The 19,008-nt window shown below is 65.0% G+C and overlaps 3 protein-coding genes across 5 annotated transcripts; 1 reads left to right on the forward strand and 2 right to left on the reverse strand.

Moving 5' to 3' along the window:
- The first annotated feature begins 116 nt into the window (after nucleotides 1–116).
- On the forward strand, nucleotides 117–3,437 carry UCN (urocortin). Of its 2 annotated transcripts, XM_054062753.1 has the most exons (2): nucleotides 2,374–2,458; nucleotides 2,856–3,437. In XM_054062753.1, exon 2 carries the CDS (start codon nucleotides 2,874–2,876, stop codon nucleotides 3,156–3,158), a length of 285 nt encoding a protein of 94 aa, XP_053918728.1. In that variant the 5' UTR covers nucleotides 2,374–2,458; nucleotides 2,856–2,873; the 3' UTR covers nucleotides 3,159–3,437. The 2 variants fall into 2 exon arrangements, with proteins under 2 accessions (XP_053918727.1, XP_053918728.1); XM_054062752.1 differs by having other exon boundaries at nucleotides 117–3,437.
- A 4,117-nt stretch (nucleotides 3,438–7,554) lies between these two features.
- Nucleotides 7,555–13,092, reverse strand: TRIM54 (tripartite motif containing 54). Of its 2 annotated transcripts, XM_054062651.1 has the most exons (10): nucleotides 12,422–13,092; nucleotides 11,238–11,410; nucleotides 10,362–10,533; nucleotides 10,039–10,134; nucleotides 9,715–9,948; nucleotides 9,447–9,469; nucleotides 8,885–9,009; nucleotides 8,556–8,657; nucleotides 8,033–8,071; nucleotides 7,555–7,858 (listed from the first exon to the last, which is right to left on the reverse strand). In XM_054062651.1, the coding sequence occupies exons 1-10, from the start codon at nucleotides 12,587–12,589 to the stop codon at nucleotides 7,848–7,850; spliced, it is 1,143 nt and encodes a 380-aa protein (XP_053918626.1). In that variant the 5' UTR covers nucleotides 12,590–13,092; the 3' UTR covers nucleotides 7,555–7,847. The 2 variants fall into 2 exon arrangements, with proteins under 2 accessions (XP_053918626.1, XP_053918627.1); XM_054062652.1 differs by lacking the exon at nucleotides 8,033–8,071 and having other exon boundaries at nucleotides 12,422–13,080.
- Nucleotides 13,093–14,662: 1,570 nt separating this feature from the next.
- DNAJC5G (DnaJ heat shock protein family (Hsp40) member C5 gamma) lies at nucleotides 14,663–18,332 on the reverse strand. Its single transcript, XM_054061702.1, has 4 exons — nucleotides 18,071–18,332; nucleotides 15,975–16,188; nucleotides 15,740–15,893; nucleotides 14,663–15,308 (listed from the first exon to the last, which is right to left on the reverse strand). The coding sequence occupies exons 1-4, from the start codon at nucleotides 18,181–18,183 to the stop codon at nucleotides 15,226–15,228; spliced, it is 564 nt and encodes a 187-aa protein (XP_053917677.1). The 5' UTR covers nucleotides 18,184–18,332; the 3' UTR covers nucleotides 14,663–15,225.
- Nucleotides 18,333–19,008: the final 676 nt, after the last annotated feature.

Genomic DNA, 19,008 nt, shown 5'->3' on the forward strand with positions numbered 1-19,008 from the left:
TGGGTGGGTTCCCCGCTGCCAGGTTGGGGGTCTGGCAGAGGGTCAGGGGTGGCTATGGGGGTCACCAGGTCCTGCTGTGGCTGTGCCATGGGGTACAACGATGCTTCCGCTACAGCTGGGCCGGGCGAGCTGTGCTGAGGGGACACAGGTGCTGGGTGCAGGGTTCTCTGGGGCTCACGGTGTGCTTGGTGTGCATCGAAGGGGAGGATGCAGGGAGGGGCTGGAGCTAGGGCTGTGACGGGGCTGCATCTCCCTGTGCCTCGTCTGAGACAAGCCAGCCTGTCCTGCTTGCGAGGAGCTCTGAGACACTGCTGCCTGCGGTGCTGCCTAGTGGAAATGCATCTGGGCTCGTCCTGCACAGGCAGCGAGCTGCAGGACTGGAGATGTGCACAGATGTCACCAGGGTTACAGGGGATCCATCCTGACCTCAGGCTCTGTGCGGGGCTGCCGGGCTAGGGCTGTGTTCAAACAGCACAAGGGTTTTAGTGATCTGGTGTGGCCTGGGGCTCGGTGCAGGGCTGTGGGGTTGCAGGGCTGGGGCTGTGAGGCTGGGGCCATATGCAGTTGGCACCAGGGTTCTGGGGGGCCCAGCCTGGCCTGGGGCTCTGCGTGGGGCTGTGGCTGTAGCACCAGGGTGTGCAGCCCCTTGCGGCTTGGTCTGGGCTGCAGGAAGGCCCCGGCGAGTTGGCAGCAAATGAGCTACAAGCACAGCGTGAAGCGGAGCAGGAGCCCCATGGCACGGGGGCTGCCAGGTCAGCGGGCCTGAACCTGGCCCCCGCGGAGGGCTCTGCCCCAGAGCCGCGGGGAAGCAGTGCCCGGTGCCAGCCTTCATGCCGCATCCGTATCACGAGTGCATGGCAGCGTGTGCTGCGCCTGCTGCTCCTGTGCAGCCCCAGGTGGGACGTGCTGTGCGAGAGTCCTGCTGGGCCAGAGCGATGCCGAGGGGGCTGCAAGGACACAGGTGATGGGGAGCAAAGGGACACAGAGAGGATGGGAATTGCAGGGACACAGGGATGATGGGGGCTGCAGGGCTGCAGGGCTGATGGGCAGTGCAGGGACACAGAGATGATGGCAGGGTTGCAGGTGTACAGTAGATGGGAATGTGTGCAGCGACACAGTGCTGATGGGGGGAGGCTGCAGGCAGCGGTTTGTTGAGCCCGCAGCTCTGTCACCTCCTGGCAGCAGCGCCCGGAGCCCCGGCAGGAACATCGTGCATGCAGCCAGTGCTGCCACCACGGTGCCTTCGCACTATGAGTCACAGGATTTGGCCCGTGGTGCCACCACCACTCAGGTTTGTCCGCAGCGCCCAGCCCCGGCATGCGACGGTTTGTCCTCGGCACTGCCAGCTTTGCTGGTGCCTCTGGGTTGTGTGTGCCCACCCGTGCCCATCCTATGCCAGTAGGTTCTGGTGGCTGATGGGTACTGGTGGCTGATGGGTGCTGGTGGCTGATGGATGCTGGCAGCTGATGGGTGCTGGTGGCTGATGAGTACTGATGGCTGATGGGTGCCAGTGGCTAATGGGTGCCAGTGGCCAGTGGGTGCTGATGACCAGTGGTGGCCGATGGGTGCTGAAGGCCAATGGATGCCAGTGGCCAATGGGTGCCAGTGGCCGATGGGTGCTGGTAGCTGATGAGTGCTGGTGGCCAATACGTGCCAGTGGCTGATGGGTGCCAGTGGCCAATGGATGCTGGTGCCTAATGGGTGCTGGTGCCTGATGGCTGATGGTGGCCTTTGAGTGCCGGTGGCCGTTGAATGCCAGTGGCCAGTGTTTCCAGCCCCACCCAGAAACGACCCCACAGCCACACCCAATGCCTGCCCAGGACATCACTGCTGAACATGACCACCCGGGTCCCACACCAAGCAGCCACGGGTCAGCCTGCTCCGCTGGCCTGGCACGGATTTCCAGGGCTCGGGGCAACCGTGGGGCCCTGCCTGCCTGTGTCCCCGTGTCCTGGCTGGCCCATGCCCTGATATCCCGGTATCCCTGTATTTCGATGTCCCTGTGCCTCTGTGTCCCGGTGTCCCTGTATCTCGATGTCCCGGTTTCTCTGTGCTTCTGTGTCCTGGTGCTCCCGGCCGTTCAGCACCAGGGACAGCGGCGCCGCGGGCACCGGGCGGGGGGCGAGGCGGGGGCACCGGGGGCACTGAGGGGGGCGTCCCTGGAGCAGGCACCGACTCGGGTGGCACAGGCACCGACAGGGACCGGCCCCGGCGGGTGGGAACCGGAACGGAACGGGGTCGCGGCCCCGGCACCGGGAGGAGAGGGTCCTGCCCCGCCACCCCGCTGCCGATTTCCTCCTCCCGCCGCCGTCCCGGTGCCCCTCCCGCCCTCGCCCGGCGCTGACGTCAGCCCGAGCTACCGGTCCTCTATAACCCCCGGCCGCGCCGCCGGCTCAGCCCCACGGGACGATCGCGCTCTGCAGCCTGTGCACCGGCTGGGGACGGGACTGAGCACCGGGTACGGGGCACCGGGGACAGAGCACGGGGTACTGGGACAGAGCACCGGGCAGGGGATCGGGGACGGAGCATCGGGTACGGGACGGGGGATAGAGGACCGTCAGGGGAACGGAGATAGGGCACTGGATATGGGGACAGATCGCCGGGCAGGAGACCGGGGTACGGGATGCAGGGCACCGAGGACAGAGCACCGGATACGTGGGCAGGGAACCGGGCAGGAGACCGGGGACAGAGCACCGTGTACCGGGGCAGGGGACCAGTTACGGGGCTGTACACCGGGCATGGGACCGGGCAGGGAACCAGGGAGGTGGTACCGCGCCCGGGACTGCCGCCACCGTGCGCTGGTCCCCGCTCGGTGCCCGGTGCCTCCCGGTGACTCTGAGCCCGCGGCCCCGCAGGTGCGCACGGAGCCGAGGATGCGCCGGGCGCTGCTCGCCCTCCTGCTGCTGCTGCTAGCCCGCCTCGACGGCTCCGTCCCGGCCGCCGGGGCCGAGGCTCGGGGCCGCCCGGTGTGGCCGCCGCCGGTGCCGCCGCCGGTGCCGCTGGCCCCGGAGCCGTGGCGGGCGCGGCGGGAGGAGCCGCCGCTCTCCATCGACCTCACCTTCCACCTCCTGCGGCACCTCCTGCTGCTCGCCCGAGCCCAGAGCCAGCGCGCCCGCGCCGACGCCAACCGGCGCATCCTCGACGCCGTGGGGCGCTGAGCGCATCCCGGGGCACCGGGGCACCGGCACCTCCGGCACCGCCGCATCCTCGACGCTGTGGGATGCTGAGCGCATCCCGGGATACCGGGACCCTCCTGGGGCCGGTTCGGGATCTGGCTCAGCCTCCGCGCTGCTCGGAGCTGCACCGAGAAACAGCAAACCCGGCACCGGTACTGGTGAACCCGGCACCAGGGAACTGGGCACCGGCACCAGTACCGGCATCGGCACCATCTGCGCTCACCTCATCCCCGGCGCTGGGCCGAGCGGTACCGGCACCGGCACAGCCCCGGGATGGCCCCGCACCCATTTTTGTAATAAAACGTGGTGGAAACCTGAGGTGTGAGTGAGTGCGGGGCGGGGAACGGGTGAGATCACCAGGAATGGGGATCGGGATCACCGGGAATGGGGACTGGGATCACCAGGAATGAGGACCAGGCTCACCAGGAACAGGGACAGGAGTGACTGGGAACAGAGGAGCCAGGATCACCGGGAGTGGGGACCAGGCTCACCAGGAACGGAGTTCAGGCTGAGCATCCCTGGGGATGGGCCATGTGGGAGCAGGACTGGGGTCGGGGCTGCGTTGGTCCTGGGTCGGGGCGGCTGCACCATGGTCTCCATGGAGAAGGGGCTCCCAGCCCCTGTGGGTGTGGAGGACATGCAGGGATGTGAATGGTGGGCACCTCTCCACCAGCAAGCAGGACAAGGGGTGCTGCACCAAACCATGGGCAGCCAGGATGCAAGTTGGGAGTACCAGAGCTCTGCATGTGACAGCGTCCGGGGCAGCTGTTGGAGCACTGTGACAGGTGGGAGTGGCTCATGGGACTCGGGGAGGGGGGATGGATAACGGCCCTTCCAGAGGGACACAGCTCCCCCTGTGTAGGAGCAGTGGGGTGAGGGCTTCTCTGTGGGACACACGGTGCTGGTGGTCAGGACCTGAACAGAGGGCAGGAAGAGGGACACGGTGGCGGGGAGCATTTCTTCATCATGAAGTGGTTTCGGCTGGAAGGGATCTCAAAGCCCATCCAGTTCCAACCCCCTGCCATGGGCAGGGACACCTCCCACTGGATCAGGTCACTCCAAGCCCCATCCAACCTGGCCTTGAATACCTCCAGGGATGGGGCAGCCACTTCTCTGGGCAACCTGGGCCAGGGCCTCATCACCCTCCCAGGAAAACATTTCTTCCTAAGATCTCATCTCAATCTCCCCTCTTGTAGCTTCAAACCATTCCCTCCTCGACCTATCTCCTCACTCCCTGTTTAAAAGCCTCTCCCCGGCTTCTCTGTAGGAAAACAGGTATATGTTTCAGACCCCCACTGAAGAGTGGGAGATGGATGGAGCCTTTCAAAGCCAGCTGGAGGGTTTCAGCCTCCTCATGGGCATCCCAGGTCCTCTCAGAGCCTTGAGCATCCCAACTATCTGCTGGAAGGGCAGGACCAGAGCAGTGTGTGTGTGGGGGGGGTGGTTCTGGAGGGTGCATGGGGTGTGGCAGCAACAGTGCCCAGAGGGCAGGCAGGAGTGCAGGCAGGAATGAGGGGCCTCTGGGCTCCTAGTGCACCCAGTTCAGTGACCTGGCAGGAGGGATCTGGCAGGAGGCAGCACTGGAGTTGAGGGAAGCCGGGAAGCCTTTGTGGATGAGCTCAAGAGGAGTCACTGGATGCCAGGACGGTTGGGGGTGGAAGGGGCCTTGGAGATCTCCCACTCCACCCCTTTCTCTGGGCAGGGGCAGACGGAGCTTGCTGCAGTGTCCACTTGGGCATCGAAAGAGGAAATTCCACCTGGACGTGGGGAACTTGGAACTGGGGGACTGCACTGGCAAGAAAGACCCTACTGCAACAGGGTCCGTGGAGCATCTCCCTCCAAACCCAAACTGGACACGGATCACGACAGCTCACTCTGTCTTATCCTGCCTGAACTGGGACAAGGGCAGCTTCAGGGACCTCTCGCTGCTCAGGGAGTCCACAGGTTGGGATCACGGCTTCTCAGGGCAGCCTGGTCCAGGTAACCCATTTGGTCAGCCTCATGGTTGAAAAAGGAGTGCTTTTTGAGGAAAAAAAATAAACAAAGAGAACTCCCCACCCCAAAACTTTTGAAATAAGCTTCAGTGGGATCTCCTGTGTTTTAGTTTGAACTTGTTGTCCCTGGTCCTGTCCCTGGGCACCACTGGGAACAGCCTGGCTCCATCTTTGTTCCCTCCCCTCAAGCGTGAATACACAGGGATTTAACAACATGTCCGGCTCCTCTGCTCCAGCTGAGCAATCCCAGCGCTTTCTCACGCAGTGGGTGCTCCAGCCGCCTCAGCATGGCTGGGCCCCTGCCCTGGATCCCGAGGTTACCTCCCCACAGCTGCAGAGCTCCAGCCTGGCCAGGGCTCTGCAGGCACCACCTCCCCAGGAGAGGAGGGCTCATCTCCAGTATCCCAGAGTGCTGGTGGCCCCTCCACATGGAGAGACTGTTTCTGTCTCCTCTGCAGCTCAGAGTTCACTGCTGAAAGCTTTTTTGTGATGTTGTCCCTCATGTTCCACGACAGGTTCAGCTCAAATAGAAACTTCAGGGATGGGGCAGCCACCACTTCTCTGGGCAACCCGGGCCAGGGCCTCCCCACCCTCACAGGAAAACATTTCTTCCTAAGATCTCATCTCAATCTCCTCTCTTGCAGCTCATAACCGTTCCCCCTTATCCTATTCCTGCACTCCCTGATCAAGAGCCCTTCAGCTTTCTTGGAGCTCCTTTCAGTACTGGAAGCTGCTCTAAGATCTCCCTGCAGCCTTCTCTTCTCCAGGCTGAAATGCAGCACTAGAGCCGAGCAGTAACTCGCACTCACTGGCTCCTGGCTTGGTGCTGACTGGGATGCACAGCAGACCAGGGACCAGGGAGAGACACGGATGAACTGGGAGCTTGGCCTGGAGATGCTGGTGGAGACCTAGCTCAGGGGGAGGGGGACATAAACACGGGGACATAAACAGACAACAAATGAGGGAGTTTAAACCCTTGCCTTGATGTGCAGGGAGGGCATCAGCCAGGCAGAGACACCGGGGCTGGGATGTGCAGGGTCCAGGGGAGCATCCACTTTGCCTGTCCAAGGAACAGGCTGGGGCTGAGGAAGGGGAAGACAGCGCCCAGAGAATCTGGATCAAGGGTTGGGAAACCCCAACCCCCAAGGACAGTGGGGACACCCGGGTCCTGGTGAGACACTTTCAATCATCTCTGGTGGATGTTGGGGAAAGGGGGATGTCCTGAGGGGTGCCACATCCCCAAACAGCCAGCACAGGGATGGAGAGGCTGCTCAGCATCATCCTTGACCCGAGGGACCATGCAAGCTCTCCTGAGATATTTCTGGTGAATGATCATGTGGTGACTGGAAGCAGCCAGGCTGGGATCATGGCATTGTTCCTCCCTCACAGCTTGGGGAGGCAGGAGAGCAGAGGCATCCCTTATCCCAGTCCCAGCCAAGGCTGAGGGCTTGCATCCTCACTGGGACAGGGGGTTTGATGGGTGGACATGAGTGAGTGTGGGGATGGAGGTGATCAAGGCCAGGCTGGATGTGGCTTTGAGAAACCTGATCCAGTGGGAGGTGTCCCTGTCTATGGCAGGGGGTTGGAACTGGATGGGCTTTGAGGTCACTTCTGACCCAAAACATTCCATGATTCCACAATTCTGTCCCAGCCCCAGGTCCACCAGGACGTTCCATGCACCTGCATTCCGTTTCCCAGTTTCCCATGGGCCTATCCTTGCCCATCCTCTGGGATCCTGCACCCCAGCCCCTGGCAGCCTGGTTGCCCCTGGACTCAGTGTGGGAGTCCCAGTCTGCCAGGTACTGGGGTCCCAGCCAGCCCTAGCCTTTGATGTCCCCAACAAAGAAAGGGGGGTGGCATTCGGGGACACCCCCGCAGTGCCCAGCCTTGTGCCTTTGCCATGGGCATCATCAGCTGCATCAGCCATGACGCCACGGTAGAGCAGGACGAGGCAGGTGACGCAGCCGGGGGTCCCGGTGGGCAGGCGGGGGGCACAAGCCCTGACATGGCGCTGAGAGTGGCACTGCCGGCTGTGTACTCAGACAGCTCATCCCAGCGCTGTTTGCTCAGAGCACCCAGGGGACCATGACGCTGTGACGGTGTCTGGCTGGTGGGACCGGGGGTGTTTGTGCCTCCCCCGGCAGTGGCCACAACAGGGGGCAGAACTTGCAGGGGCTGGGGTGCAAAGCCCATGGCTGCACCAGAGCCAAAAGGTGCTGGAGCTCTCCGAGGGCATGGACCCTCCCATGGGGTCAAGGACATCGCTGGGGTGGTGGGGCTGGGGTCCAGCTAAACTGGATCACACAGAGTGGTCAGAGAGCTGGGTTAGGGGCAGCCGCCGTGCCCCCCCAGACCCATACACCACACCGAGATGATGTCTTCCCACACAGTTTAATGTCAAAGAGGAGCAGCTCCAGCGCTGAAGGGGTCGCAGCAGCAGGTTTGGGGTCTGATGTTTGGGGTTCGCAGCGGCAAGGCTGTGGTCCAGCACTTGGAGGTCACAGTCACAGAGCTGAGGTCCAGCATTTGGGGGTCGCAGTGGCAGGGCAGGGGTCTGGTGTTGGGGGTCAGAGGGCTGGGGTCTGATGTCTGAGGGCAGCAGCAGCAGGGTTGGGGTTCACTGATGGACGCTGGGACAAGATGAGCCGGTGGTGCCATTGCTGCCCACAGGGCTGGTTCAGTGCTGACCTGTGTGGGAAAGCAGCCTCAGAACCACAGCAGGACCCCCACCCCTGCAGGCAGGGAGGGCCCGGAGGACCCCAGGTATGAACCCCCTATCCCCAACCCCAGCCATCCTCCTTTGCCCTATGGCGCCCCACGGCCTGGCCCCATCCCCCCATCCCGTCCCGGTGAGGGTCTCACCATGGGGGGAGCTCAACGGCTTCTGCCTCGGCCCCGCATCTGCAGGGGAGAGTGGGGGACACGCTGGAGGTTGGGGTGCCCCAGCACAGAGCAGGACCCGCGCAGCCAATGGGGGCCAGGGCGCAGCCATGCAGACACAGCACCAGCCATGGCATCACACAGCATGGCTTGGCATGGCACACCATGGCGTGGCACAACGCAGCATGGCACACCATGGCATGGCACAGCACGATATGGCATGGCATGGCACACCGTGGCACAGTATGATGTGGCATTGTCCCCCTCCATGGACATGGCACAGCCCCAGCCCTCTGGGCCCACTGCCCCCAGCCATCCTCACCACCCTGGGGACAAGCACAGCAGCCAAGCACACCACAGCACGCCATGGGATGGCACAGCATGGCATGGCATGGCACAGCATGGTGCAGCACAGCATGGCATGGTACGGGATGGCATGGCCCACCACACCATGGCACAGCACAGCATGGCACAGCATGGCACATCTTGGTACAGCAGGGCTCACCCTCGGTGGCTTCAGCCGCCTCCATGCTGTCCAGCCGTTCCTCGTCAGCCACGACCTCGCTGCCGTCCCCGGCTCCATCCGCGTCCTCCTCGCCCAGCGGCTCTGTGGAGAGGGGCATTCAGTGAGTGCCCTCTCCCCATGGCGTGGGCAGCCAGAAACTGCCACCACAGCCCACGGCCGGGGGACACGGGACAGGCAGCCCCACAGCGTCCCCAGGGTCTGTGTGTCCCCGTTCCAGTGACAGCGGGCACAGTCCCACATAGGACACATTGTGGGGGGGTCTACCCTGGGCATCCCCCGTCCTGGCAGTGCCCATCCGGCACCGGTACCTGTCTGGAACTCGATGGTGCGCAGCATCTCGGCCACGCAGTCCACGTTGACGGAGAAGTGGTCCATGCTCTCGTAGCCCGGCTCAGGGCGGCTGCTCATGGGCACCTTGGACATGTCCATGATCCTGTGGGACCAGAACTGGGGGCAGCGCCCAAGGGACCCCCCGCTATGCTCCTCCAAACCCAGCCATGGCCCCCACGCACCCAACCGTGGATACCTTGGACATAGCCAAGATCCTGCAGGACCACGAGCCTAGAGCTGGGGGCCAGTGCCCACGGGATCCCTGCTAACCCACCTCGGGACCCTGTGAGCCTGGAGCTGAGGGCAGAGAGCCAGGACCGCTGTGACACAGCCACGGGACCCCCGCGGCCGAGCCATGGTGTGGCAGCACCAGCCATGGTGTGGCAGATCTAGACACAGCTGTGTCCCCCATCCCGACCCCTGTGACCCCAGCACCGTGCCTCCACCCTGATCCTGACCCTCCCCCAGTGCTGCCCACCCTGTCCCAATGCCCCCAGCCTCGTGCCCCTATCCTGTCCCAGTGCCCCCAAAGCCACTCACTTCTTCAGGAGCTCTTTGGAGTGCTGTGGAGGAAAGGGGTGGGTGTCAGCAATGGGACCTTGGAGGGTCCTGCCTCCCCTCCAGGTCCTGGGGGCAGCCCCAGCCCCCTTGGACACTCTTGCCCCCACCCAGATCAGCCCCAGCCCCCTTGGACAGTCCTGGTCCCCCAGATCTTGGGGGCAGCCTCAGATCCTGGAAGGAACCCCAGTGACCTTGGAGGGTCCTGACCCTCCTAGTTGCCCGCCTCAGTTCCACCACCAGCCCGGACCTGCAGGTACACGGCCATCTGGGGCTCCTCCATGGCCTGGATGGCTGACTCCACCAGCTTGGAGGAGGCCTCTAGGTGGTCTCCGTACTGCCGGATGAGGCCCCGCACGTGCTGCACCTTCTCCTCCTGCTCCTGTGCGATGCTCTGCAGCAGCTCCTTCTTCCGCTCCTCCAGGATGCCGTACAGAGCATCGAAGCGCAGCCCCAGGTGCTGCTTCTGCCGCCGCCCATTCTCCTGTGGGGGCCGTGGGGTTCAGAGGCTGCTCTGTTGTGTCCCCACCACCTGCTCTGGGGATCTGGGGGGACACAGGGACACTCCACCCACCTCAATGGTGTGGCAGATCTCCTCCATCTGTGTGATGATGGCCTGGATGCGGTCGTTGCCTGCCACTAGCATGGCGATGCCGTCACTGAGTTCGCTCTGGGAGGGGATGGATGGGTGTGAGGGATGGGATGTGATGCAATGGATGGGATGGGTGTAAGGGATGGGATGGGATGGGATGGGATCGGATGGGATAGGATGGGATGAGATGGGATGGGATGGGATGGGATGGGATGGGATGGGATGGGATGGGATGGGATGGGATGGGATGGGATGGGATGGACGGGCACCCTCTGGCTCCCCCAAGCTCCCCCCGGCTTCCCCACCTTCTGTCTCTGGTAGACAGCAGGCAATGGGGCGACCTCGCAGTCCTTGTGTGCCCCGAAGACCTTGCAGAGGGAGCAGGTGGGTGCCTCACAGCGCAGACAGTAGATGTTGATGCGCTCATCCTCGTGCTCCTCACACATTAGGTGCTGCTCAGCCTTGGCGTGCAGGGGCCTGTGGGCAGTGGACAAGCACCGTGACCACTGGTGGGCATGGCACCCATAGACATCCCCAGCACGGCACCCACGGACACCCCCAGCCCTGCATCCATCACACTCCAGGTGGGCTCCACCCCCTGCCCTGTGCCTACAGCGGCCCTGGAGCCCCCTTGCACCCTTGGGGTTTCCCAGCCTATGGGGTGCCTGCTGTCCTGTGGGCTCCCCACTGCCCCATGGGTTGCCCTGTGCTCCCATAGGGTGCCCACTGCCCCCTAAGCTCCCCACTGCCCCTGGGGAGGGGGGCTGTCGTGCCTGTGGAGTCCCTGATTCCCTGTGGGGTGCCTGGTACTGCAGTGAGTCTCCAGTTCCCCGTGGGCTCCTCACTGCCCTATGTGCTCCCCACTGCCCCACTGCGCTCCCCGCTGCCCCATGGGGTGCTCACTGCCCCACTGAGGTCCCCGCTAACCCATGTTGTCCCAAATGAGCTCCCTGCTGCACCACAGGGTCCCCACTGCCCCCCCCCCCCCCCCCCCCCCGAGCTTTCCATTGCCCCTTTGGGCTCCCTGCTGCCCCATGGGATGCTCACTGCCCCCCCCTTGAGCTCCCCACTGCCCCCTTGGGCTCCTCACTGCCGCATGAGCTCCAACACTGTCCCACTGAGTTCCCCAGTGCCCCTTGGGCCCCATGGGGTGCCCCGTGCGCCCTCCCCTCCCCCACAACCTGGCGGACTCCTGCTTGTAGATGTCGATGATGTTCTCCACCAGCAGGTTCCGCTGCAGCCCGTACACCCCGTGCCGGTCCAGCACCACCTCGTGCCGGCACGACGGGCACCGGAACCGCCCGCCCGACGGTACCGCGCTGGGACCCCGCGACTGCCACAGCGGGTTGGACGCCTGGGGGGGGAGGGAGGGAGGGGCGGTCAAAGCCCCCAGACCCTGGCATGCCCCATCCCGAGCCTCCCCTAGCCTCTAGAACCTCCTTCTCCAGCCCCCCGCAACCCCAGCCCCGCAGCATCCACACCAGCAATCCTCCCCCCAGATCCTTCCACCCCAGCCCCTGGCACCCCCAGACCCCTCTGACATCCTCCCAGCAACCCCCTCCAACCCCCATGGCCTCCCCTCCCCAGCCTCTGGCATCCCTCCTGGCACCCCTCCCAGTGCTCCCACAGCACCTCAGGACCCCTTTGTAAACCCCAGCCCCCAGAACTTGCCCCCCAGAATCTCCCCCCTCAGCCCCTGGCATCTCCCCCTGCCCCCCACCCCGACCCATGGCACCCCCAGTTCCCCAGCACCCCCCGCCGGCAACTTCTCACAACCCCAGAACCTCCCCCTCGGTGCCCTCCCAGCACCTCGGGACCTCCTTGTAAACCCCAGCCCTGCCCCCCCCCTTCCCGTGTAACTCCCAGACCCCCCCGAACCCCATGTAACCCCCAGCGCCCCCCCACAGCCCCTGTAACCCCGCGGACCTTCACACTCACCAGCAGAGCCCTTTGCAGCCCTGGGCCCCCCCGGCAGCCCCCTGACACCCCCGGCAGCCCCACCACAGTCCAATACCCAGTGCCTCCAGCCCTGTGCCCCCTGGACAGGGACACGGGCATGGATATGGATACAGACAGGGACACATGGACACAGACGTGCACATGGACTGAGACATGGACATAGGCACGGACATGGACCAAGACACAGACACAGACGTGGACATGGACACAGAGACATAGACAGGGACGTAGACATGGATATGGACACGGACATAGGAATGGGCAGAGACATGGACACGGACATAGGAATGGGCAGGGACATGGACACGGACATGGATATGGACATGGAGATGCACACAGACACAGCTCCCTGCCCGCCGCCGGGCCGGGGCTGTTCCCGGTGTCCCGGGATCCCATCTTAGCTCACCTGGAAGACGTCGTTGGCGCACTTGCGGCAGAGGTTGTGCTGGCAGGGCAGGATGACCACGGGCTTGGAGAACATCTCCAGGCAGATGGGGCAGATCAGCTGCTTCTCCAGGCTCTCCATGCTCCGCGCCTCCGCCAGCAGCGGCTTCAGCCCCACCGCGAAGTTCATCGCCCCGGTCCCGCCCCGGTCCCGCTCGGAACCACTCAGCTCTGCTCCGGACCCGCTCCGGTCCCGGTCCCGCTCAGCCCCGCTCCGGACCCACTCGGGTCTCGCACAGCCCCGCTCGGACTCAGTCAGTCCCGCTCCAATCCCGGTCCCAGTCCCCGTCCTGGACAGCCCTACTCCGTGCCGGTCCCGTTTAGCCCCGCTCAGCCCTGCTCGGACTCGGTCAGTCCCACTCCAGTCCCGGTCCCACTTAGACCCGCTCCAGCCCCGCTCCGGTCCCGGTTCTGCACAGCCCCGCTCAGACCCGGTCAGTCCCGCTCCAGGCCCAGTCCCGATGCCAGTCAGCCCCGCTCAGCCCCGCTCCTGTCCCGGTGCCGGTCAGCCCCGCTCCGGTCCGGTCCCGCTCTGTCCCGTGAGCCCGGCGCTATTTTTAGCGGCCCCCGCCCCGCAGCTGTCGGCGGCGTCGGGTGACACTGAGTCACGGCGGGGGCCACCGGCGGGACCGGGACCGGCACGGTGACCCCGGGCGGGCTGGCACCAGGACCGGCATCCCAGGACGGCCTGACCCATCGGGACCGGCTGGCACCAGGACCGGCACCCCGGGAGGGGCTGAGCCCCAGGAGCAGCATCCCGGGAGGGGCTGATCCTGGGGACATTCACTGGGACCGGCTGACACCGGGACCAGGTGACCCCGGGGACGGCTGGCACCAGCACCGGCATGCCAGGACAGGCTTGACCCACCGGGAGCGGCTGATCCCCGGGACCGGCATCCCAGGACCCACTGACCCCTAGGACTGTCTGGGACCGGCGTCCCGGCACAGGCTGACCACATGACCAGTCAGCCAAGTGACCGACTGACCCGCTGGAGCCAGGACCCGGCTGACCCTGGGACCAGTTGACCCACCAGGGCCTGGCTGGCACTGGGACCAGCGTCATAAGATGGGCTGACCCTGGGACCAGCATCTCAGGAGGCCTCAAGGAGCTGTGGGGCAGAGGCTCCTGAGCCGACCCCCGGTCAGAGTCTCCCGAGTCAACCCCCGGTCAGAGTCTCCCCTGTGCCCATCCCACCCCCATCCCAGCTCCCCAGGATGAGTGGCACTGCTCAGGGGGCTCCGCAGAGCCCCCACCACCTCCTGCCCGGGGAGGACGAGGGGCTGGGCTCCCATCCCACCAGTGCTGAGGTGCCCATCACCAGGCTGGGAGCCGGGAAGAGCTGTGCACTCCAGCTGGGATGTGGGTGCTCTCCCTTAGGCAGTGAGGCCAGGACAAGCCGGTGTCTCCCAGCCCCATGGACCCCATCCAGGCTCCCCAGCAGCAGTATGGAAGGGTGCCCAGGCAGATGGTGCCAGGGACATCCTGGTGCTCCGCTCGCCCTGGCTCTCCGCTATATTTAGGGAGTGAGGCAAAGCCCACGCGTCCCGGGCAGAGCAGGAGGGAACAGCCAAGGGCTCAGTGTCCCCTGGGCCCTCTTCCCCCCTCGGCAGCAGGGCAGGAGCTGGGCAGCGTGGCTGGGCAGAGGGATGGTGGGCTCCAGGGCAGCATTGCACAGTGGGATAGACAGAGGCGGTGGGAAGAGTCCAAGGACCAGGAATGACCCTGGCCACACCATCGCAGTCCCTGGAGCAGTCATCTCCCACTGGGATACAGGGAGACAGGGACAGAGCCACACATCACAATGCGACCAGTGAAGGCAAAGGGAAGGGTCTCAGGGGCAGGGGAGCTGCTCCAGGGAGCAGGGATGGTCCAAGTTGCACCACTGCAGCCCCTTGGACCAGCTGTCTCCCACCAGGATGCCAGGAGACAGGGACGAAGTGGCACAGCAGGATCGGCACAGGTGGTGAGAAGGGTCCCGGGGTAGTGGAGCTGCTCTAGGGACTAAGGATGGCCCCGATCCTCACCACCACGACCCCACAGCTGCTGCCCAGAGCATCCATCTCCCACTGGGATGCAGGGAGACAGGAACAGAGCCGAACAGCGTGGCAGTGGCAGAAGTGGCATGACCCATGGCCACAGCCCCTGGCACAGGGCAGGGCCCGTCCAACTGCAGAGAGTTTCGGCGTGACAGAGATCACTGGGAACCACGCTCCCCTCCCGCCATCCTTTAATGGTGCCCACAAACCCGTACAAACCCAAGGAAAGTGCCTGCCCAGGGCCCAGCCCTGTAGGCTGTCTGCCAGCAGCTGCCGGCACCCCGGAACGCCACAGGGATGAGGAAGGTGCACAGCGTGTGACCCCAGCCCCATCGGCAGCGTTTGGCACCCAGCGCCCATCGGAGGGGACCCAGGAGGGCGCAGAGCGGGCACAGCCCAGCCCCGGAGTTACAGTGCTATGGTCTCAGATGCACTCGGCTCCCGCTTGGAAGATCCAGAGCCTGGCCTGGAGAGGCCTCCACTCGCGGCTGCCGGTGCTGTGTGGGAACAGAGTGGCAGGCGAGGCACGGGGAGCCGGGGGCATCGCCCCGGAGCTGAGCAGGGGCACCAGGGCCCCTGTGCTGGTGCTGACCAAATAAACCTGAGATTCCAGCCACCCTGAGGTGGAAGAACCACACCGGGTGGCACAAGTGGGGTCCTGGAGAGCAGCAGTCCCAAAGGAGAATCCCTGCCTGACGTGCTAGGGCAGCCGGTGGGACCACGGCCACCTCAGGCATCATTCAAGGTGCTGGCAGCCGGCAAGGGCTCCACTCTGGCAGGTGGTGGCTGTGCCACAACTGGGATCTGCGGATCTGGAAAAGAGGAGCTGCAGGTCAGTGCCTGTGCCCCATCCCGTGGTGCCAGTGAGCAGGGATCTGGGACTTCTTGCAAGCACCAGTATGCCCAGTGCCTGGGAACCAGAGCCAGCCTAGAGCCCAGCTGCTCTCCCAACACTCCCTCAATGGGAACGCATGGGTCCAAGCGTCTTCCAGCCACTCCTAAGGGAAAAGGAGGGAGGAGGAGGCTTCCCCATGGCCTGCGTGGTGCTTCCCTGCACCGCTGTCATCAGCCCCACTCCGGACCGGAGACGCTGTGGGCTGGCTGTTAACAAGGGACGCAGCTCAGCCCGATCTGAGCCCCCAGCTCTGCCTCCCATGGGAGATGAGATGTGGGGACCCCCCAAAAGTGAAAGCCAGGCAGTCCGGGGTGCTAGGGCTCAGCAGCCACAGGCAGCCACACTCACCACTCTCCTCGGCTCGCATCTGCGCCTCCAGGTCCTCTGGGTCCACGTACTTGTAGGGCTCGTCCTCCTTGGGTGGGCAGCACGTCCCACAGCAGAAGAAGCAGCAGCAGCAGCAGCAGCAGCAGGTCAGCAAGCCGCAGCACAGAGCCAGGGCCTGTAGAGGGGACGGAAGCGTCTGTCACGCCACCTGGCACACCCCAGAGCTCCAGTGATGCCGAGGCCGGGCAGGGCTCACCTGGAACCACCACTTGGACATGAGGAAGTAGTGCTTGACGGCATCCTCGCCAAATTGCTCGGCCACGTAGAGCCCGAGGGAGCCATACTGGTCATAGATCTGGCGCTTGGACTCGTCACTCAGTGTGGCATGGGCGCTGTTGATCTCCTTGAAGCGCTCGGCTGCCTCTGGATCATCCGGGTTCTTGTCTGGGTGGTACTTGAGTGCCAGCTTCCTACAGGACATGGCAGATGGGATAGGTCCAGGCTCAGGGATGGATCCTGGGATGGACACTTCAGCTGATGTCCACACATGCTCGTTCCTGGGATGGGCCCAGGGATGGACACCAGGATGGAGCCTCTGGCTGGAGTCCACACACCCTTATCTCTGGAAGGGGTCATGGGATGGAAACTGGGATGGATCCCCCCCAACCTGATTCCCATGATGGACCCTGGGACAGACCCTTGGGCTGGTGTCTGCACATATTAATCCCTGGGATGGGTACTGGGATGGACCCCTCAACCTGATCCCTGGGATAGACCCCTGGGCTGGTGTCTGCACATACTCATCCCTGGAACGGGCCCAGGGAGAGACATTCAGATAGTGCCCCTCAGCATCATTCCCGGGGTAGACACTGGGGTGGACCCTAGGATGGACCCTGCAGCACTTAAACTCCCGGATGGACTTCAGGATGGGCCTCGGGATGGACCCACCCTAACCTCCTCCCGGCTGGTGACCACAAATTCTCATCCCTGAGACAGACATTGGGATGGATGCCCCCAGTATCATTCCCAGGACAGATGCTAGGACGGACCCCGAAGCACCTCAGCACCAGGATGGACAACAGAACAGACCCCCTGGCCTCACCCCTGGACGGTAGGACCACTATACTGGTAGCCCCCCTGCCCCAGGCTGCCCCCCCTTACTGGTAACCCCCTGCTCTGCACCGGTAGCCCCTCCATCTCAGCAATCCCCTTGCCCCAGGAGCCCCCCCTCCCCATACTGGTAGCCCCCAGCCCCAGGCATCCCCCTACCAGTACCGTCCCCTCTTGGACCCCCACTCCCACGAGCCCTCCCCTGTACCGGTACAGCCCCAGGTGCCCCCACCGGTACCGGTAGCCCCCCTCTCCCCCCCGTCCTGGCAAACCTCCACCCCAGCAGCCCCTCCCTACTGGACCCCCTCCCATCTCGGTAGCTCCCTCAGCCCTGGCAGAGCCCTGGGTACCAGACCCCCTCCATCCTGGTACCTGTCCTGGTATCCCCACATACTGGACTCCCCCTTTCCGGCAGCCCCCCCTGTCCCGGATTCCCCCATCCCAGCTCCCCCTGGTACCAGTAGTCTCCCCTTCACCCATCTTGCACCCCCCTTACCGGCATCCCCCCCCCTCCATTCCGGTACCCCCCTATCCCGGACCCCGCACATCGTGGACTCCCCCACCCCTTACCGCCAGCCCCACCCCCCGGTAGTCCCCTCCCACCCCCATCCCATCCCGGGACCCCCTTACCAGTAGCCTCCCCCTCGCGGTGCGCCCCCTCCTGTCCCATACCCCTATATCCTCCCGGTACCGATAGTCCCTCCTTCTCCCATCCTGGCCCCCCCCTTACCTCTGGCCCCTCCGTCCCAGTACGCCCCATCCCGGACCCCCCTTGAGGCCCCCGCGTTACCGGTCCCCCCCACCCCCCCGTCTCGGTAGCCCCTTCCCACGCCCCCTCTCTTCCCTGACCCCGTCGGTCCCGGTCGCGCCCCTTCTCCCATCCCGCGCCTCCCCCCCCACTTTACCGGCAGTCCCCCTTCCTCCCGTCCCGCCCTCCTCAGTCCCAGTAGCGCCCCCCGGTGCCGCAGCGCCCCCCTCCCCGACCCCCCTTAACACCGGCAGCGCCCCCATCCCGGACCTCCCCTGTCCCGGACTCCGCCTTAACAGTAGCCGCCGTTTACCGGCAGCCCCCTCCCAACCCCCATCCTGTCCCGGAAACCGCGGTACCGGCAGGCCCCCATCTCCCATCCCGGATCCCCCCATCCCGGTACCGGCAGCCCCTCTTCTCCCACCCCGCCCCGGCCCCCCCCGTGCCCGCAACTCCCCCTTCTCCCGGCCCCCCCCGGTGCCGGTGCCCCGTACCGGTAGGCTCTCCTGACCTCCTCGGGGGGGCTGCCCTTGCTCAGCCCCAGCACCCGGTAAAGGCTCTCCCCGGCCCGCGACAGCCGCCGCGCCGCCCTCCCGGCCTCCGCCATCGCCCCGGGCACCGGCGGGAACCGGGAACGGCGGCGCCACCGCCCGGCCCCGACACCGCCGCACCGCGCAGGCGCCGGCACCGGGAAACACCGGGAAACACCGCCCCCGGGGCACCGGGACACGGGGACACCGGGAAACACCGCCCCCGGGGCACCGGGACACGGGGACACAGGGACACCAGGAAACTGGGATCACCGCCCCCTCCGCGACACTAGTAAACAGGGATCACCACCACCGCCCCCACCCTGGGACACCTGGAAATAGGGATCACCGCCTCCCCAGACACAGTGGCGACGGGACACCAGGAAAAACACCACCCTCCCGGGGCACCGGGACACAGGGAACGAGGGCACCAGGACATAGGGACACCGGGAAAAAGAGATCACCGCTCCCCAAGAACCCGGACACAGGGACACTAGGATCATTGTCCCCTCGGGAACAAGGACACCAGGACATGGGGACACAGGGGCACCGGGAGCCCCGGGACACCGGGAAACCTTGATCACCACCGTCCCCGGGACATCGGGACCAAGGGCACTGGGATCATGGGCCTCTCCAGGAAAACCGGGAAAGGGGACACGGGGGCAGTGGGACACCAGGAAACTTTGATCACCAGCCCCCTGGGACACAGGGAAACGGGAGCACCACGAGCACCATGATCACCACTGCCCCAGGACATGGGGGCTCCGGGGCACTGGGAACAGGGACACTGGGACCCCTAGGACATGGGCACAACGGGACCCCAGCCTCCCTGAGGACACTGGGAACAGGGACACTCGGTTCACTACGCCCCTGGGACCGGGGGCACCAGGACACAGGGACCA

This window comes from Cuculus canorus, chromosome 3 (genome assembly GCF_017976375.1).
Source record: "Cuculus canorus isolate bCucCan1 chromosome 3, bCucCan1.pri, whole genome shotgun sequence".
NCBI lineage: Eukaryota > Metazoa > Chordata > Aves > Cuculiformes > Cuculidae > Cuculus > Cuculus canorus.